This window comes from Dromiciops gliroides, chromosome 2 (genome assembly GCF_019393635.1).
Source record: "Dromiciops gliroides isolate mDroGli1 chromosome 2, mDroGli1.pri, whole genome shotgun sequence".
In the NCBI taxonomy this organism is placed as follows: Eukaryota; Metazoa; Chordata; class Mammalia; order Microbiotheria; family Microbiotheriidae; genus Dromiciops; species Dromiciops gliroides.
In genome coordinates this window covers 368941688-368959503 of record NC_057862.1, presented here as the reverse complement: position 1 = coordinate 368959503, position 17816 = coordinate 368941688, and the positions used below count along the sequence as shown (strand labels likewise).

At 37.9% G+C, this 17816-nt stretch overlaps 1 protein-coding gene across 1 annotated transcript in view; it reads left to right on the top strand.

Moving 5' to 3' along the window:
• ACTR5 (actin related protein 5) overlaps window positions 1–17816 on the top strand; it is a 33495-nt gene that overhangs the window by 2195 nt on the left and 13484 nt on the right. Inside the window, exons 2-5 of the mRNA XM_043988273.1 lie at window positions 2048–2277; window positions 7103–7272; window positions 15499–15716; window positions 16758–16940. Of these exons, the coding sequence (XP_043844208.1) occupies window positions 2048–2277; window positions 7103–7272; window positions 15499–15716; window positions 16758–16940 (801 nt within the window). The remainder of the gene's footprint in view (window positions 1–2047; window positions 2278–7102; window positions 7273–15498; window positions 15717–16757; window positions 16941–17816) is intronic.

Below are 17816 nucleotides of genomic sequence, written 5' to 3'. Positions count from 1 at the left end.
GAACAAGGAATTCATAGTTGTAGAGGAGAAAGTAGAACACTCAGCCATAGTAGAGGTATGGGGATGGGAAAATGAAGTTTGATAGAATAATCCAGTTTGGCAGGATTATAGTATGTAGGAATGAATCAATTAATGAAAAAGCATTTGTTAAACAGTGCTTAATATGTGTAAAGAATTTTGTTAAATGCTGGTGAATTCCAATTCAAAAGGGACACCAGACCTATCTCATATTACGCTCTTCTGTTAACTCCTTATATCTTGACTATCTGGACATGGCTCTTCTGTCACACTCTTTGAGGACGGAAATGGTCTTGCTAGTGCTTTGTATACAGTAAGTGCTTAATGTTTTTCATTAATTCATTCCATTCATACTATAGTCCAGATTGTGGAGGAACTGAAATACCAGTTTGAACTTTACTCATTAGGTGGCCACTGAAAATTTGGGGGCCATAAGAATGAAATGACCAGACTTAGCTTAAGAAAGATTATTCTAGAATAAATTAGAGTAGGGAGGGGAGCATAGAAAAGACTGTAGGGAGGCCATTGCATTTATTCAAGTGGGTGGTAATAAAGACCTGAATAGGATGGTGGCCATGGGAATAAAAAACGAGGAGATTGATGGAAGAGCTATTTCAGAGGCAGGAGAGATATTTTAGAGGTAAAATTGAGAGATCTTGTAACTAATTGGATATGACAAGATGAAGGAAAGGTAAATTCAAAGATAACCCCAATGTCAGGAACAAGAGAGACTGGGTGATGGGGGCAGCTAGGTGTCGCAGTGGATAAAGCACCAGCCCTGGATTCAGAAGGACCTGAATTCAAATCCGGCCTCAGACACTTGCCACTTACTAGCTGTGTGACCTTGGCCAAGTCACTTAACCCTCATTGCCCCGAAAAAAGAAGAGAGAGAGAGAGAGAGAGACCGGGTGAATGCCAGACAAAAGGATTGTATATATTCAGAAGGAGAAACAGATTAATCGGAAAAGATAATGAGCTTGCTTTAAAATAAGATTTTTTTAATGCTGAGAATCTTTTTTCTCTCCCTCCCATTGAAAAAGAAAATGAAAACCCTTATAACAAATATGCAAAATCAAGCAAAACAAAATTTCTGCATTTTCCATGTCCAGAAATATATCTCAATCTGCATTCTGAATCTCTGTCAGGAGGTGGGTAGCATGCTTCACTATTGATTTTCTGGACTCAGGGTTGGTCATTGTATTGATCAGAGTTCTTCAGTCTTTCAAAGTTGTTTTTACTGTGTTGTTATTGTTTAAATTGTTGCTCAATGTTCTCTGTTTCAATTCATTCAGAAGTTCCCAGGTTTCACTGAAACTGTTCCTTTTCATTATTTTTTATCTATTATGTTCATATATCATTTGTTCAGGCATTCTCCTGTTGATAGTCACATCTTAGTTTCTAGTTCATTGACACTACAAAAAAAGATGCTATAAACATTTTTGTTTATATGGGTCCTTTCCCCTTTTCTTTGATCTCTTTTGAGTCTGAATAGTAATGGTATTGCTGTTAGAGGATCTGCACAATTTAGTAACTTTTGGGATATCATTACATCCTGCTTTCCAAAATAGTTGCATCAATTCAAACCTCACTAATAATGCATTAGTGGACCTCTTTTTCCTGAGTCTCTCAAACAATTGTGATTTTCTTTTCTTGTCATCTTTGCCAGTTTTTATAAGTGTGAGGTGCATACCACATGCTTTTAAGGTCTTTCACCTACCCACTCACTTTGCTTCTGATAGGCCTACTGGTTCCATGGAGTACACAGAATATAAGAAGCTACAATAACTTTTTTTAAAGGATACAATATGATCTCAATAGAATTAGAACTTTGCACAGTCTGAATATATAACTTGTTGTTTGGAAATGAATGGTTTGATTGACAGGAAGATCCTAATTTTCTCTGCATCACTAAGTTGGTTTGATTCAGACTAACTAAAAGCCAATATTAGCAGTTAAGGAATTTAAATTTTGCTTTTTAAAAACTATTAATCATCTTTAGTTAATATTTCACCTCTTCATTTCCACATAGGGCTGTGTTGATCATCCAATAGTTTTAACAGAAGCTGTCTGCAATCCACTATATTCAAGACAGATGATGTCAGAGCTCCTTTTTGAATGCTATGGGATTCCCAAAGTTTCATATGGAATCGACAGCCTCTACAGTTTCTACCACAATAAAAGAAAAAACTCAGTTTCCAGTGGCTTAATAGTTTCTTCCGGGTACCAGTGTACTCATATTTTACCAGTCTTAAAAGGAAGGTGAGTTATACTTATCACATTTGAATGACTTGTAGAAAATTCTGAAAAGAGGAAAACAGTGTACTATAGCAGAAAGAGTATTGAAGTTGGCTTGTTTTGCTTATGTAGACTTCTTTGTAAGTGTGGGGACCAATTTTTAATTGGGGAGTGCTAGCTAAGCGGCTTGCCGCAATATTGGGACAAGGAAGGAGACTGGCAGCCTCCCTCAAAACAGAACAAGATTTATTTTTAACAAGAACGAACTTAAAAAAAAAACAGAATCAGTAGGATCAAGGGAAAGGAAATAAAATGGGGAAAGGGAAATTATAATACCTGAAAAAATACCACCGCCCAGGAATCAGCTGAAAATACACAGCAGAACACCTGTTGCTTTCCAGCTTCCACCTAGAATGCCCAATTCTCCTCCCCCAAACCTAGAAACACCCCACACAGCCCCAGCCAATGGGATGGCCGCTCTGACAGTCACATGACTGCCCTCACTAGGCTTCCAATCAGTATAATTTTGCCAGGCCCATGTAGGCGTAGGCGAGTGGTGATGATGTGAGGTGGCAGAGCCCTGGCAACAGCTCCAACCAGTGGGTGGAGCACCGTGTGGTTTGCAGAGCCCCAGGCCAGTGCTCAACTAGGCATAAAAACCTCAAATAATAATTAATTCTTCATGTAGGAAACTGATATTTTAAAAGAAAATGTATGAATAAAATATTTAAGGGGGGAAAGTATAGGACTAGAAATCAGGAAACACAGCTTTTACTCCCAGTGCTGTAACTAGATCTTGGACAGGTCATTGAATGTTTCTGGACTTCATTTGTTTACCTTGTTTATAAAATGAAGAGGCTTAGACTGCATCATTCTTCCAGTGCTAAAATTTAATGATCCCATAATTATAATATCTTCATGCTAAAGAACTAGCTTTTTAATTTACTCTATAGAGTTTACATTATTCTTTAGTTAACACAGATTAGGTTATTTAAAGATGAGAGAAGCTTTAGTTAACTTGCTGTTTTCTCTTGGCCTGATAAGATGCTCATGATAGTTTTTTCCTACCCAGGTAGATAGCTTCTATTAATCCTTTTCCATAGTTAAATAAAGTCAAATTAGTAAGTCCCTTATAGATTTCTTGAAGGAAAAAAAAAGTGATTCTCAAAAAATAAGGCACATTTCAAATAAATATAAAAGCAACATACAGAATCTCAAGCCAAAAGACTTGATAATTCTTTTTTAAAAGTAATAAAAAGAAGGGGGGATGATGGTCAGCAAAACTAACCATCAGTCAAATCTCATACTATGTATGAAGTGTAAAGAAGGGAGAATACTTTAATTCTTGACATTTTCATGTTGTGTCTTATGAGTTAGATACTGGTACCTAATTCAAAGTGTGATGTTGCAGTCAAATTTCATTGGCCTTTTTTTTTCATTCATTCAACCAATTATTCATTAAGTATATACTCTGTATTGAACTTTGTGCTAGGCCATGGGGGATATATAGAGATGATACCTTCACAGCCTTGCTGGGACTATATATTGTACACTTGTCTGTAATAACCTTGTGCTAGATAAACTACCAGATCATCATGATAATAACCTTTATTTCTATTGGACTTTAAATCAAATCAGTAAACATTTACTAAGTGCCAGACCCTATGCTAAGCCCTGGGGATGCAAAGACAGGCAAAAATAATCCATATCCTTAAGGAGCAAACAATCTAATGGAGGGAGACAACACGCTAGGTAATTATTTTGCTTGTTTACTACCTGCTGTGTAAGATACTAATTTTTTTTTACTATAGAAGAAAAATACTAACATTAGTACTGTAATGTGTTTAGACACGAGTCTGCCAGAGACAATTTTATTTAATGTATCATTAATCTATATCCAAGCTATTTCTAGTTTGGTGAGAGAGAATTCCAACCAGAATTATCCCCAGTGCCCTTCAAAATGAATCTCTACTACCCCTCGACAATTTGAGGTAATATTTATAGGAATCTTGAACAAGGAAAAGATATGGTAAAATTCTATGTAGGTTAACATTCTAGAATTTCTCTGGTAACTAAGCCTCTATGCCATTCCTTCCTGGCCTACATAGTCTCTTCACTCCTACAGTTAAAAGGACCTCTTTCTTTCATTAAAGGGCAGCTAGGTGGCTCTGTGAGTACTGGGCCTGGAGTTAGAAAAACTCATCTTCCTGAACTCAAATCTGGCCTCTGACACGTCCTAGCTGTGTGACCCTGGGCAAGTCACTTAACCTTGTTTGTCTGAGTTTTTTATCTGTAAAATGAGCTGGAAAAGGAAATGACAAACCACTACAGTATCTTTGCCAAGGAAACCCCAAATGGAGTCTCAAAGAGTTGGATCAACAACTACAACAACTCCCTTTCATAATCCTTTCACAATGGAGTAGGCTGGGTCCTTAGACAGGTAGGATGGTAAAGAGGTGGACCAGATTAGAGTCCAGTACTGTCCTTAACCCATTTCCCTAAAAAAGGTCTTTTTGTCCTTGACCTATCACCCATCTTTTCAGGGGGCTTTTCCCTGGGCTATGGCAAAGGCTTTAGAGAAGAGTAGTTCCTGGTGTCTCAAAAATCTGAGTGTAGTTTTATTTCTTATGTCAAGATATTTTTAGGAGACACCTTTTTTTTCTAGAACTAAGGACCAGTAAGCAAGCTGTGCCCTGAGCTTGGCATAACAACAGTCTTTTGCACTCACCCTTTGGATGAGCACTGCTACAACTAAATCACGGACCTGATGATCCCTGAGCTTGGGCAAGCACCAGCAGGTCCAGACATGAAACTATGAATGCACTTTTTGTCACTAAGACAACCTTGCCTCACTGTTGCTGTTGTTTGTCACCAGTGTTGCTACTGTAAGGAGCTAAAATTCTAGCTATACTGTCTAAAAATCTAATGAGTGGTTGCCAATAAATTAGAAGCTTTAGCAAGAGTTAAGACTTTTAAGCATTTATTAAGGATCATAAGAATTTGGTGAAGAGAGAGAGAAAGAGGCCTAGATTCCGCTATCTATCTCAGGGAGCCAGCGTCTCCTGCTCTACTCCCCCCTGAGGTCCTTGGGAAAGAGAGAGCTTTGCCTCTTCTTCGTCCCAGAAGCCTCCTTTGAAACTGGACACAGGGCCATCCCAACACGAACAACTCCAAGCTAATTGGCTGGTAGCTTTGATCGACAGCACCCATGAACAAACATCACTTCCTGATGCCAAGGAACCGACCTTATAAGCCACATGGCTTGCCCTCAGACACCTTCTCCTCATGGCAGAGCTTACCTACAGTAAGTGGTGTCACTTCAATTGTCACACTACAGTACACAGTTTGACTCCTTGTCTAGCTACAAGTATATAAATCAAGGTTCAGCCACGCTAAACAGGGTCCCTAGTGGGGGGCCCAGCACATGTGTCTACCTTCCTTGCTTACAGGCCATTTCCCTTACCTTGAATTTAAACTTCTGTTTGATTCTTGACTCTCCTGTCTCTAGCCTGCTCAATTTGATTCTGGCCTTCCGCAGGTCAGAGGCCAGTTCTGTCCAGTTGACACTTAATATTTTTAGTTTTTCTGAAGTGGAGGGCTTTAACATGCTTGCACACAAATTTGCTCTAAAATTCTCTTAGGGTAACAAATCCCTAAGCTTCTAAAACTTCATTTTTACTTGAGAGATTCTACTTAAAATCTCTCTTTAGCATAGCTATATCAATGTTATTTCTTTAAAAAATTATTTATACTTACACAGGAGACCTGGTTTGGTAGCATTTTGTCATTTGATTGCCTCATAAACTTCAAATGAGCCCATAGGTTGGCAGTGTACTACAGAGGAAAGAGCACTGGAAGTGGAGCCAAGGCACTTGGATTCGGGTTCTAGATTTGCTGCTTATGACTTTTTAAAAATTTGGAACAAGTCATTTAATTCAGTTCCTTCATTTGCAAAATAGGTGTGAGGGGAAAGAATTGAGGCTGCATAACCTCCAAGGTCACTTCTGCTGCAGAAGTAGGACCCTGTGATCTCTCTGTAGTTCCGTATAACTGCTTAAACAAAAGCATTAGCCTTCATTCAGTAAATTACAGTGTGAGATAATAGAAAGAGTGTTGGTCTGGGGAGACCTGGGGTTAAATCCCACCTTTCTATACTGACCGTGTGACCATGGTCAAGGTGCTTGACTTCCAGAAGCCTCAGTTTCTTGACCTCAGAAATGTGAGGCTCAAATGCAGAATGTCTGTAAAATGCTTTGTAACTCTCAAAGTGCCATCTATATAAGAGGTGCCATCTCTCAGTTAGCTTCATAGAAATAATAGTGTTGCTCTACTGTATACTGATCAGACGATATCTAAACTTTGTTCATTTATAGGTACCATATTTTAAGAGGGACATTGAATAGCTAAAGCACACCTCCAGAAGAAAGACCAAGATGATGAGGGGTCTGGAAATCATGAGATTTGAAGTACTTGAACTAGTGGGGATAGTTAACCTTGCAAAAAGAAAACCAAAAAGCAGACATTAGTTGTCTGAATATTTGAAGACTCAGAAGAGTTTACTTTGATTTGGTTGAGTTTACTTACATATGGGATAGTTTATGTTTGTCCCAATGCTTGGTCAGATGTCTCTGAGGGAAACTCTAGAAGTGATTTATGCTTTGTGTGAAAGGCTGGCCTAGATAGTCTTTGAGGCCATTCTTACTCAAAGTAGACTAATGAGAAAGCAGACTCCCTGTAATACCTTAGGGTTAATGTCTTAAAATTGCTTACCCCTGCCCAAAGATGCATTGTTTTTTTTTATTCCTTGTTGTTGAACAGCTCAGTGTTATTTCTGTGGATTGGACCATAGGTTGGATGCCAAAAACTGTAAACGAATCAATCTTGGAGGAAGCCAAGCAGCTGCATACCTACAACGTCTTCTCCAACTGAAATATCCTGGACATTTGGCAGCTATCACTCTTAGTCGAATGGAGGAAATCTTGCATGAGCATAGCTATATTGCTGAAGATTATGTGGAAGGTAATGATGTAAACCTTTTGATCACAGACTTTATGATTTATTGCATCTCTTTTAGTTTCTGTATTTGTTACATTGATGGATTCTGGCAATTTTTATGAGTGCCAACTTAAAAAAAAATCAGAGTTCTAAAGCATGATGGGGATTCAGATCACTTAGTTTTACTTCCTGTTTCTTGACAACTCTCCTAAACGATAGAATAAAATAATCACCCCCTTCTTTCTCTCTTCTTCTTTTTAAAAACATTCTTTATTTCTATAAGCTAGGGATTTTTTGATTAATCATTTTGGCCTTAGTGGTATACTTCCCTCTCTGTAGCTCATCTCTTCAAATTTAGTCTTTTCCAAGTTAAAAAATTTCCCTGCCAGTTTACCTTTTTAAGGTAACTTCTTTACTTGTTTAGCAAGGTCTTTTAAGAATTGTAATTGGTAAAAGCAAACAAACAATTTTTAAAAAAGAATTGTAATTGGTGTAGAGTCTCTCAGCAGTCATTTCTCACAAACCCTCTGAGGGAAATTTGGAGGCTACTTAGGAACTGGGATCTTGAATTTATATAAGAAACTTTTCTTTCTTTCTTTTTTTTTTTTTTTAGTGAGGCAATTGGGGTTAAGTGACTTGCCCAGGGTCACACAGCTAGTAAGTGTTAAGTGTCTGAGGTCGGATTTGAACTCAGGTACTCCTGACTCCAGGGCCGGTGCTCTATCCACTGCGCCACCTAGCTGCCCCAAGAAACTTTTCTTAAAGGAGTTTTAGTTCTTACTATTATTTGACTCAGTCATTATAAGAGACAGTATCTATTACAGAGCATCTTAAACAACATTTTTTTTTTTTTTTTTTTGCGAGGCAATGAGGGTTAAGTGACTTGCCTAGGGTCACACAGCTAGTAAGTGTCAAGTGTTTGAGGCCGGATTTGAACTCACATTCTCCTGAATCCAGGGCTGGTGCTTTATCCACTGCGCCACCTAGCTGCCCCTTTAAACAACATTTAACGCCAAATTTTATTTTTATTGTAGCCATTGTGGGTATTCTTTTAGTTCTATTTTTGTTTTTTGTTTTTTCCTTTTTGTTATTTGGTACAGAAACCTTAAATCTTTAAACAGGGGAATCAAGTGTAGGTGCTGAAATACAAAATTTTTTCCAGTTATCTTAATATGTGAGAGAATAATAAAGAAAAAACTTTAATGATGTTATTTACTATATTTTATATTTTATGCATATAAATTACCTAATACCAGTGGATATTTCTTTTTTTCCTTTTTTTTTTTTTAAAGTAAGGCAATTGGGGTTAAGTGACTTGCCCAGGGACACACAGCTAGTAAGTGTTAAGTGTCTGAGGCTGGATTTGAACTCAGGTACTCCTGACTCCAGGGCCGGTTCTCTATCCACTGCGCCACCTAGCTGCCCTGGATATTTCTTTTATTAAAGACCTCAGGGAAAGGGGGATTACAGTTGCAGCAACTTTTAAAAATGGAATAGGAGTATTTCTACCTGGATTTATTTTCAGAAAACAGCAGCTGAAATTATTTGCTATCTGTATAAGTAATATAAGCAACAGAATAAAGATACTTTACTAGCTCTTCCCAGGCATTGAGACTAATACCCAAGATGGATTTATCTCAGTAGTTTCATTAAGTCTGTTTAAATTAAATCATGGATTCTGATTTAAGAGGGATTATAGAAGCCATCTAATCTAACCTAATTTAACAAGAGTCACCCGTGTGACCTTGGGAAAGTCATTTAATCTCTCTTGGTTTCAATTTTTTCACTTGTAAAATGAGGAATTTGGGAAACATAATATCCGAAGCATCCCTTCTAGCTCTGTATGTATCCTGTATACCATAGATAAGAACTGGTCATCCATTCTTTGGTTGAAGGCTTCTAGTGAAGGAGAACTCACTACCTCTCAAGGAAGCCCATTCTCCTTTTGAATAGTTTCAGTTGTTTAGAAGACTTTCCTTATTAATCAAGTCTATATTTAACCCCTTATCTTTGATTGGTAGCAGTAATGAAAACACCACCTATACCCTTTCACTTTTTGCCCAAGACTTTATGATCCTCTTCAGTGCTTTCCTTCTGGTATTATCATATGTGGTAACATGGCTCATCAGAAGTAGGTGATAATTGTCAGAGTGGAGGATGAGTGATTCTTCCTCCTTGGTAGGTACTGACAGCTCTTTCCTCATGTCTGGTACTTTGTTCCAGATGTTCAGTGGCCCTTTTTCTTTTCCTCTTCTGTCCTGTCTTCTACTTTACAATCTACTGACATAGGACAGGACCTTTCTTTGTCTCTTTACTTTTTCGTTTTCACATGAAAACCCTTGCATTTTTTCAAAGAACATTTCAGTTTCCCTTATAATTTGGAAACTGGAGAAATGTTCTTTGAGCCCTTTTGCCTTCTTTTCAAGTAAAAGTCTTGTCACTGACCATATCACCCTCCTGTTCAAGCTGTAAGAAGCTCCCTTTTTTAAGATTAAAATGTGAACACCTCTGACACCTAAAATCCTTTACAATCTGACTTTAGCCTACCTTTCCAGGATCCAGGATTATTGAACTTTACATTACTTTACAAACTCCAAATTCTTCCAAACTGGTCTACTAGCTATTCCCTGGACATGACACTCATCTCCCATCTCTGTCTTTGAACAGCTTGTCTCCATGCCTAGAATTATTTCTTCCTTGCCTTGTTCTCTTAAAATTTGTAATTGTCTTCACACTTAGCTCAAAGTCTAACTAATACCCGAGACTTTACCTGCTGCCCTTTGGTTGTTAAGGCCCTTGTCCAATATTACTTTGTATTTGTTTTGTATATATTTATCTGTGTGCATGGTGTTAGGCTTCCAGTAGGATGAAAGCTCCTTGAGGTCAGGATCTGTTTTTATTGTTTTCAGTGTATACCAAGTGCCTGGCATAGTAACTTTTTGTTTTGTTTTGTTTTTGTTTTTGTTTTTGGTAGGGCAATTGGGGTTAAGTGACTTGTCCAGGGTCACACAGCTAGTAAGTGTCAAGTGTCTGATGCCGGATTTGAACTCAGGTCCTCCTGAATCCAGGGCCAGTGCTTTATCCACTAGCATAGTAGCTTGAATGAACGACTGAAGGAAGGAGACCTAAATCAAGTCAACAAGCATTTTACCTACTATATGCCAAGTATTGTACTAAGAGCTTGGGATACAAAGAAAGGGAAAAACTAGTCCCTGCCCTCAAAGAGCTCACAATCTGGGTATGGTGGAAAGACAACATGCATACAACTATGTACAAACGTGACATGTACAGGACAAAATGGACATCTTTTCAGAGGGAGGGCACATTAAAGAGGACTGGAAAAACTTGCAGAAAGTAGATTTTCAGCTGAGTCTAGAAGGAAACCAGGGAAGTGAGACAGATATGAGAAGCAGAGAACATTCTAGGTATGGGAGACAGCCAGTGAAAATACATAGAGTTGGAACATAGAGTGACTTGTGTGAAGAATAGCAAAGAGGTAAGAATCACTGGATACATAGGTGGTGAGTAAGGCATGAGAACTGGAAAGGTAGACCAGAGAGCCACTGGAGTTTATTGAATAGAGGAATGACAAGGTGAGAACAGCACTTTAGGAAGATCACTTTAATAATTGACCAGGGGATAGATTAGTGTGGTAAAGTCTTGAGTCAGAGAGGTCAACCAAAAGGCTTTTGCAATAGACTATGCATGGCTTGATGAAGGTCTGCACTTGCATGATGACTATCACAGAAGAGAAGTGGCCATCTGTGAGAGATATTGCCAAGGACCTGGCAATAGATTGGATATGGCACATGGGGAGAGAGATATGTGGGTTGTGAGTCTGGTTGAGTGGGAAGATGCCCTTTGTTCATAGATAACAATTACGATAACTGTGGCAGAAAGACAAATCACATTTGCACTATGTAGGTCACTGCAAAATTCCCCATACTCTTCATACTTTCTTTTCCATAAGTTCCTCAGTCTTTTGTCATTTTTACTGGTGGCTCCTATGAACAGCTCCTCTGTAGAACTGCTATGGAAGTTGCTGTGGCAACTCTAGTTGTTTGGTTCAGGAGTTGTCATTCCCTTTTCTCACCTTACTAGCTCCTTATCAGGAACACCTAGTTTATTTTTCCTTATCTTACCAACTTCCTTCTCAAGTCTCCCTGAATTTGATTCTTTGGTCTTTACAACTCCAAAACTTCTAAATTTCCTTAACAGATCCTTTTTCAGCTTTAACCCTTCTTTTCATTCCGTGGTTGGATTCTTGTTGCTTAGCACATTTAAGTGGGAAAGATTGCCTTTTGGTTCCTATTCTCTTTCTATGTAGCCCCTCCATGCTGCCCTTTTGACTCATTATGGTGCTATCAAGACCTTCTCACCCTGTAAACTTCCTTCAGTGCATGGTTGAGCCCTTTGAATTCTGGAACATCCCTCTGCCATGTTGGCCCCCCTTTCCCATTTCTGAGTTCCTTCTGAGGGATTTTCATTTTGGGGATGAGTTCAACCTGGCCATACTGAACTCCTCTCCTGACATTGTTTCTGACTCTCTGTACTCTGTCTGCCCTGGACTGGTTAACTCCCCCTTCTGCCCTTGGTTCCTTAGCTTTTCAGTTCTTTTATATGTTGTCTTCCCCATTTAAAATGTAATTTCCTTGAGGAAAGGCACTATCTTTCTTTTTGCTTGTATTGGTATCCCCCTCACTTGGTACAGTGACTGGCATGTAGTAAGCACTTGATAAATGCTTGTTGCCTATTTTCATTATCACTTAATATAAATCATAGCCCTGATATTTTAAAGTCACTTCAAAAATATCTTTGTTAATGGAGGGAGAAGAGTGTAGATAATCCAATAGTTATTTACATTCGTCTTTGAGATAGATTTTATTTATATTTGAATATAGTCATATCTTTCTGGAAGGTTTTTTTTTTTAAATATAATTTTGAGTTCCATATTTTATCCTTCCTTGCCTCCCTCCCTTTTCCCCTTCCTGAGGCGGTAAGTAGTCAAATGTGGCTTATATGTGTACAATTATGTAAAACATCATATTAGTCATTTTGTATAAGAAAACTTGAATAAAAGAAAAAATTGAGTGAAAAATAGCTTGCTTCAGTCTGTGTTCAATCAATATCAGTTCTTTCTTTGGAGGTGGATAGTATGCTTCATCATTAGTCCTCTGGGATTGTCTTGGATCATTGTATTGCTGAGAGTAGTTAAGTCATTCACAGTTCTTCATCAACCAGTATTGCAGTCTCTGTGCACAATGTTCTCCTGGTTCTGCTCACTTCATTATATGCCAGTTCATAATAGTCTTTCCAGACCTTTCTGAAATCATCTGGAAGTTTTTAATAATATTCACAAACTAACATAATTCAAAGTTTGTTGCAGTTTGACCACATTATACCCAGCATAGGGAAGTAGGTTTAGTCTTACTTAATTTCATTTGGCTCATTGAAATAGAGACAAAATATGACTACAGCACTTTTAACTCTGGTAATCATTCATTACTTATTCAAATGCTTAGACACTGTAGTGTTTATTAGTTGTATTGGCATAGAAATTATTATTGGTTAATCTTTTATTTTGTGTGATGCTTAATTGTGGGTCTGTGGTATATTTTGTTTTGTAGGTCAATAGCCCCATGATTGTTTTGTAAGTCAATAGCCCATGATAACCTCTGTCTGTTATTTGTGATTCTTTTGGGGTTAAAAGTACTTTTTATTTAGATTCCAGAAATTCTTATGTATTGTGAGATCTCTAAAAGTTATTTAAGGGCAGAAACTGTGCCTTATCCTTTTAAAAAATTCTTTATAGGAACTAACATAATTCCAGTACATAATAATAATGACAGAAGTCATAATACTAACAACTGGCAATTACTTGTTACAAAGAAGGTTTTCAAAGCACTTTATAGATTGACACCACATAGTAATTGTTAAATAAATGTTCAGAAAAGGGACCATAGAAATTTTTTTTTTTTTTTTAGTGAGGCATTTGGGGTTAAGTGACTTGCCCACAGTCACACAGCTAGTAAGTGTTAAGTGTCTGAGGCCGGATTTGAACTCAGGTACTCCTGACTCCAGGGCCGGTGCTCTATCCACTGCGCCACCTAGCTGCCCCCGGGACCATAGAATTTATGGCCTAAAATGTCATTTTTTAAAGCAAAGTCCTGTTTATTTTATAGACGAGGAAACAGTATGATGAGGTGAAGGAGGTGAATCTTGGACCAGGTCACATAAGTTGTAACTGGCAAGGCTGGAAGTTGAACCCACATTTTATTTATAGGGTCCTAGAAATTTGGAGCTCGAAGGGGCACACCAATATCTGGAGTTTAAATTATTTAATGATTTAAATGATTTAAAATTAAGGAAACCATTTTGGGTAGAATTTTAGAAGAGAGTAAACCATGCAAAATAGGACAGTGAAACCTCAGTGAACAAATTCTCTGGGAACAGAGCATCTTTATAATGAGATTCATTCATACTTCAGTACTTGAAGATCTTGTGATTTCATCAGTCTGAGTATTCCATTTACCAGTGTATGCTGAGACCCCTCTATGACTTAGATGGTCCTTATGGGTTACTGTAGCCAAAAAGTTCAACGCTCTAACCAACTTACTGACTCATTTCTCTGAACTTACCTAAATAATTTTTTTTTTTTTTAGTGAGGCAATTGGGGTTAAGTGACTTGCCCAGGGTCACACAGCTAGTAAGTGTTAAGTGTCTGAGGCCAGATTTGAACTCAGGTACTCCTGAGTCCAGGGCTGTTGCTCTATCCACTGTGACACCTAGCTGCCCCAGTAATTTCTTAAATAGTGGGCATACAATCAGTCACTGGGACTGAACTTGAAACATATCCAGTGAAGTACGGTATGTTGGAGCTTGCATACTGTAGACATGGCCTTTGAATAACAGTAATAACAACAGCTGGCATTCATATAGTGCCTGTATGCTAGGTACATTACTAAGCATGGGAGGTAATACTATCCCCATTTTTACAATGAAGGAAACTGAGTCAGGTAGCACTTAAGTGACTTGTCCATGGTCACACATCTAGTTTCCGAGTCTACATTTGAACTTAAGTCTTCTTGCTCAATCCACTGTACCACCTAGCTGCCCAGAGTCATTCATCATGTCAGTGATACCATGATAAGGCATTACAGTTGTATTTTAGTAGAAGAGGTCTACCATTTTAAAATTCCATAAATTATTGGAAACAGAATTGATGCCAGTGTTTTCAGTAAGCTGTGTTCTTGCATGGGGGCACCCAGCATAACCTACATGTACAGTTTCTCTGTCCAGGACAGCAAATAGCATAAAGATAATTTGGAGGTGAATTTGTCTTTTCTAAACTCCTTTTCTACTTTGGCTTTCACATTCCTAGTGCATTTCCAATTCTCTTATAGAAACAGAAATGGTTCTGATCGCAGTGCTTTCTTATTAACTTTTTTTTTTCTTATTAACTTTCTTAACTTTTAGTATGAATGACTCGCCTGAGTGCCAAAGATTTATATTCTAAACCTTTTTTCAAATTCTACACCAAAAGATAATGTTTCTTATTAATGGAATTTCAAGTATCAGTAAGCAGGTGTAGAGACTTGGGCCACAGGATTCCCTGAAATCATCTAAGTCAACCCTGAAAGGAAACCTTATTTAATTCTTTTTGTGTTACTGGGGGATTTCTGTCTTTTTCCCTTTCCCTCACCTCTTTCCCCTGAAGAGCATGAGCAAAAGGGGGTATAGGATCATATACATCCAAGTTACAGACTTCTTTTGGCACCAGGGACTTAATTTGCTGTAGCACAACTTTATTCTGCAGGTCCTTTCTTGTAGACCTCTTTCCATGCCTGAGTAAATGTTTCCTTTTGCTCTACTCATTTCTGTTACATGTTATTTTAGTGGGTATTTGATTTGGGGGGATATTTTTCTTTCCCTACCTCCTGTAATATACCTCCATGCTTCCTTTGTTATTTTTACTTATAGTAGAATTTCTCACCAAAAAAAGTGTCTTTCTGGAGCTGGAAGGGACCTTTAGTAATCATGTAGTTCATTGTTTTCATTTTACAGGTGAGAAAACTCAAGTCTTCAGAGATTGTGACTCACCCAAGGTTACATAGCTAGTTAGTGGCACAGCTGGGACCAGAACTCACATCTTCTGACTCCTAATCTAACATTCTAATAAGTATTGCTGTATTTAATATAATGTTCATTCACAATAATGTTTCTCTTTAATCTCTAAAATTAAAAAAAAAGAATTGCAGAAGTGGAGATCCCCTGAATATTATGAAAATAATGTTCATAAGATGCAGCTCCCCTTCTCCAGCAAGCTGTTCGGTAGCACCTTGACATCTGAAGAGAAGCAGGAGAGGCGGCAGCAGCAGCTTCGGCGGCTTCAGGAACTTAATGCTCGACGGCGAGAAGAGAAACTACAACTTGACCAAGAACGCCTGGACAGGCTTCTCTTTGTGCAAGTAATGGCACATTAATATTTAGCATGTGTACCAGAGTAAGGCTAGAGCTTCTGTGAAACTTCCCAGCCTAGACCACCAAGACTCAGGTCCCATCATTTTAGTCTTCAGAATGAAGTAAAGGTCTTGAAGCTATGGGACATAGTCAGGAGTACATGATTAAAAGCAGATATTTTTTAAAGTCATGGGTGAATTGTAGCTGGATCTTCATTTTAAAAGTAAAGGGCTACAGTTTTATCTTCCAAGCTAACATGAACTTTACTTTCAGCAGTGAACTAGAAATTGAAAATTTCAGGCTTTGTTTAGGACAAAAGAAAATTTAAATTGTAATAGAACTTTAAGGGAAACTTCTGTAGGTTAATGGAAATTTTTTAATGTGGATCTCCTTAAGGCTGAATCTACAGTAATAAACCCAAACTCTTTTTCACTATAGCATTTTATTGCAGTTTACATTTATTTATTTGAAGAACTTTTGGCATAAGGCATGAGCCTCAGTGGGAACTAGGTCAACATTCCCATTATAACATTATCAATAATTAACCTGAATCACAAACTAAATAATTTTGCTGATATGGGGGTTCTATATATTATGCCCAGCAGCAGACTACCATATGTGTCTGTCATCTGAGATTAAGCCTGGCTAAGTGCTTATTACCAGAAGGTTGATCAGCAGGTGATAAATTTTTTGGCCAAACAACTTGTTCAACCATCTAATAAGGCACAAAGGGACTCTGGATTATATCAGTGGAAAGTATGTCCAAACCAGTAAAATAACAGATGCTTGAAGTATTGAAGTGCTTGCCATATATGGTTACTTAAGGTGATGAAAACATGTTCTTGGCTCTGAGAATGAGTTAGTACATGTGCCTTGGATGATGTAAATAACAGTGTTCTGAAATAAAGTGCTAGATGTCCTTTCCAGGTCTGCTTTTTCTTTTAAAAATTATTTGCTAATTGAGAATTTTTAAAGCCTTGTCATCTTTTGTCTGAGTATACACACTATTAATCTTCAACTAATTGAAATTCTAAACAATCTCATTGTAGGAACTTCTGGAAGATGGTCAGATGGATCAGTTTCACAAAGCCCTGGTAGAATTGAACATGGACTCCCCAGAGGAACTACAATCATATATACAAAAACTGAGTTTGTCAGTGGAACAGACTAAGCAGAAAATCCTCCAGGCAGAAGTCAATATTGAAGTGGATGTTGTAGATACCAAACCAGAGGTAATTGAAGGGCCCCTGAGAGGACAAGTAGGGTAGATAGAGACTGGGTTTTCTTTTGATCCTTTTCGCTAGTCAAATGGTGCCCAATAATAGGAATAAGTTAACACCTTCTCAGAGGGAAGACTATTTTTATTTTTTCTGCCCAATTTTTGGCAAAGCAGCCCTTTCCTGGTGTTTTTGCATATGATTATTATTGTCTCCAGTGAGAGAGCAGAAAGAGGAGGCTGAGTTGATTCCATATAGAGTGGATGCAGTCATTGGAGCTATATAGTGATAAGAGTGGTAACTTGGAATCTCCTTAATGCATAGGGCTGGGGCATCAGAGAGGAAATATACCATGCATGCCCTAGCAATTGGGGTATGATCTGTAATCACCACATTGATACTAACTAGTGTCCTTCCTTTCCATATTTCACTATGTAATATAGATAAAGCATTTAACATTTTTTGTCCAAACAACTCATTCATGCATCCATTGAGGCACAAAGTGATTCTGGATCATGTCAGTGGAGAAACTATTCAGATCAGTGAAATAACAGTTGTTTGAAGTATTGAAGGGCAGTTAGGTGGTGCAGTGGATAGAGTACTGGGCCTGGAGTGGGAAGACCTTAGTTCAGATCCAGCCTCAGACACTTCTTTTTCTGTCATGTTAGCTGACTTGATAGATGTGAGGTGGTACCTCAGAGTTTTTCACATGACTATTGATAGCTTTAATTTCTTCTTCTGAAAACTACCTGTTACCCAATTTCCTCTTACCAATTTCTCCTTAACTTCAAGTTCTCTCCAGATACCTTTCTCCCTTTTTAAGTGTCATTATTTTTAATGTGACCTATTAAACAGATTAATTTTTTTATTAATAAAGTATTTTTTTCCCAT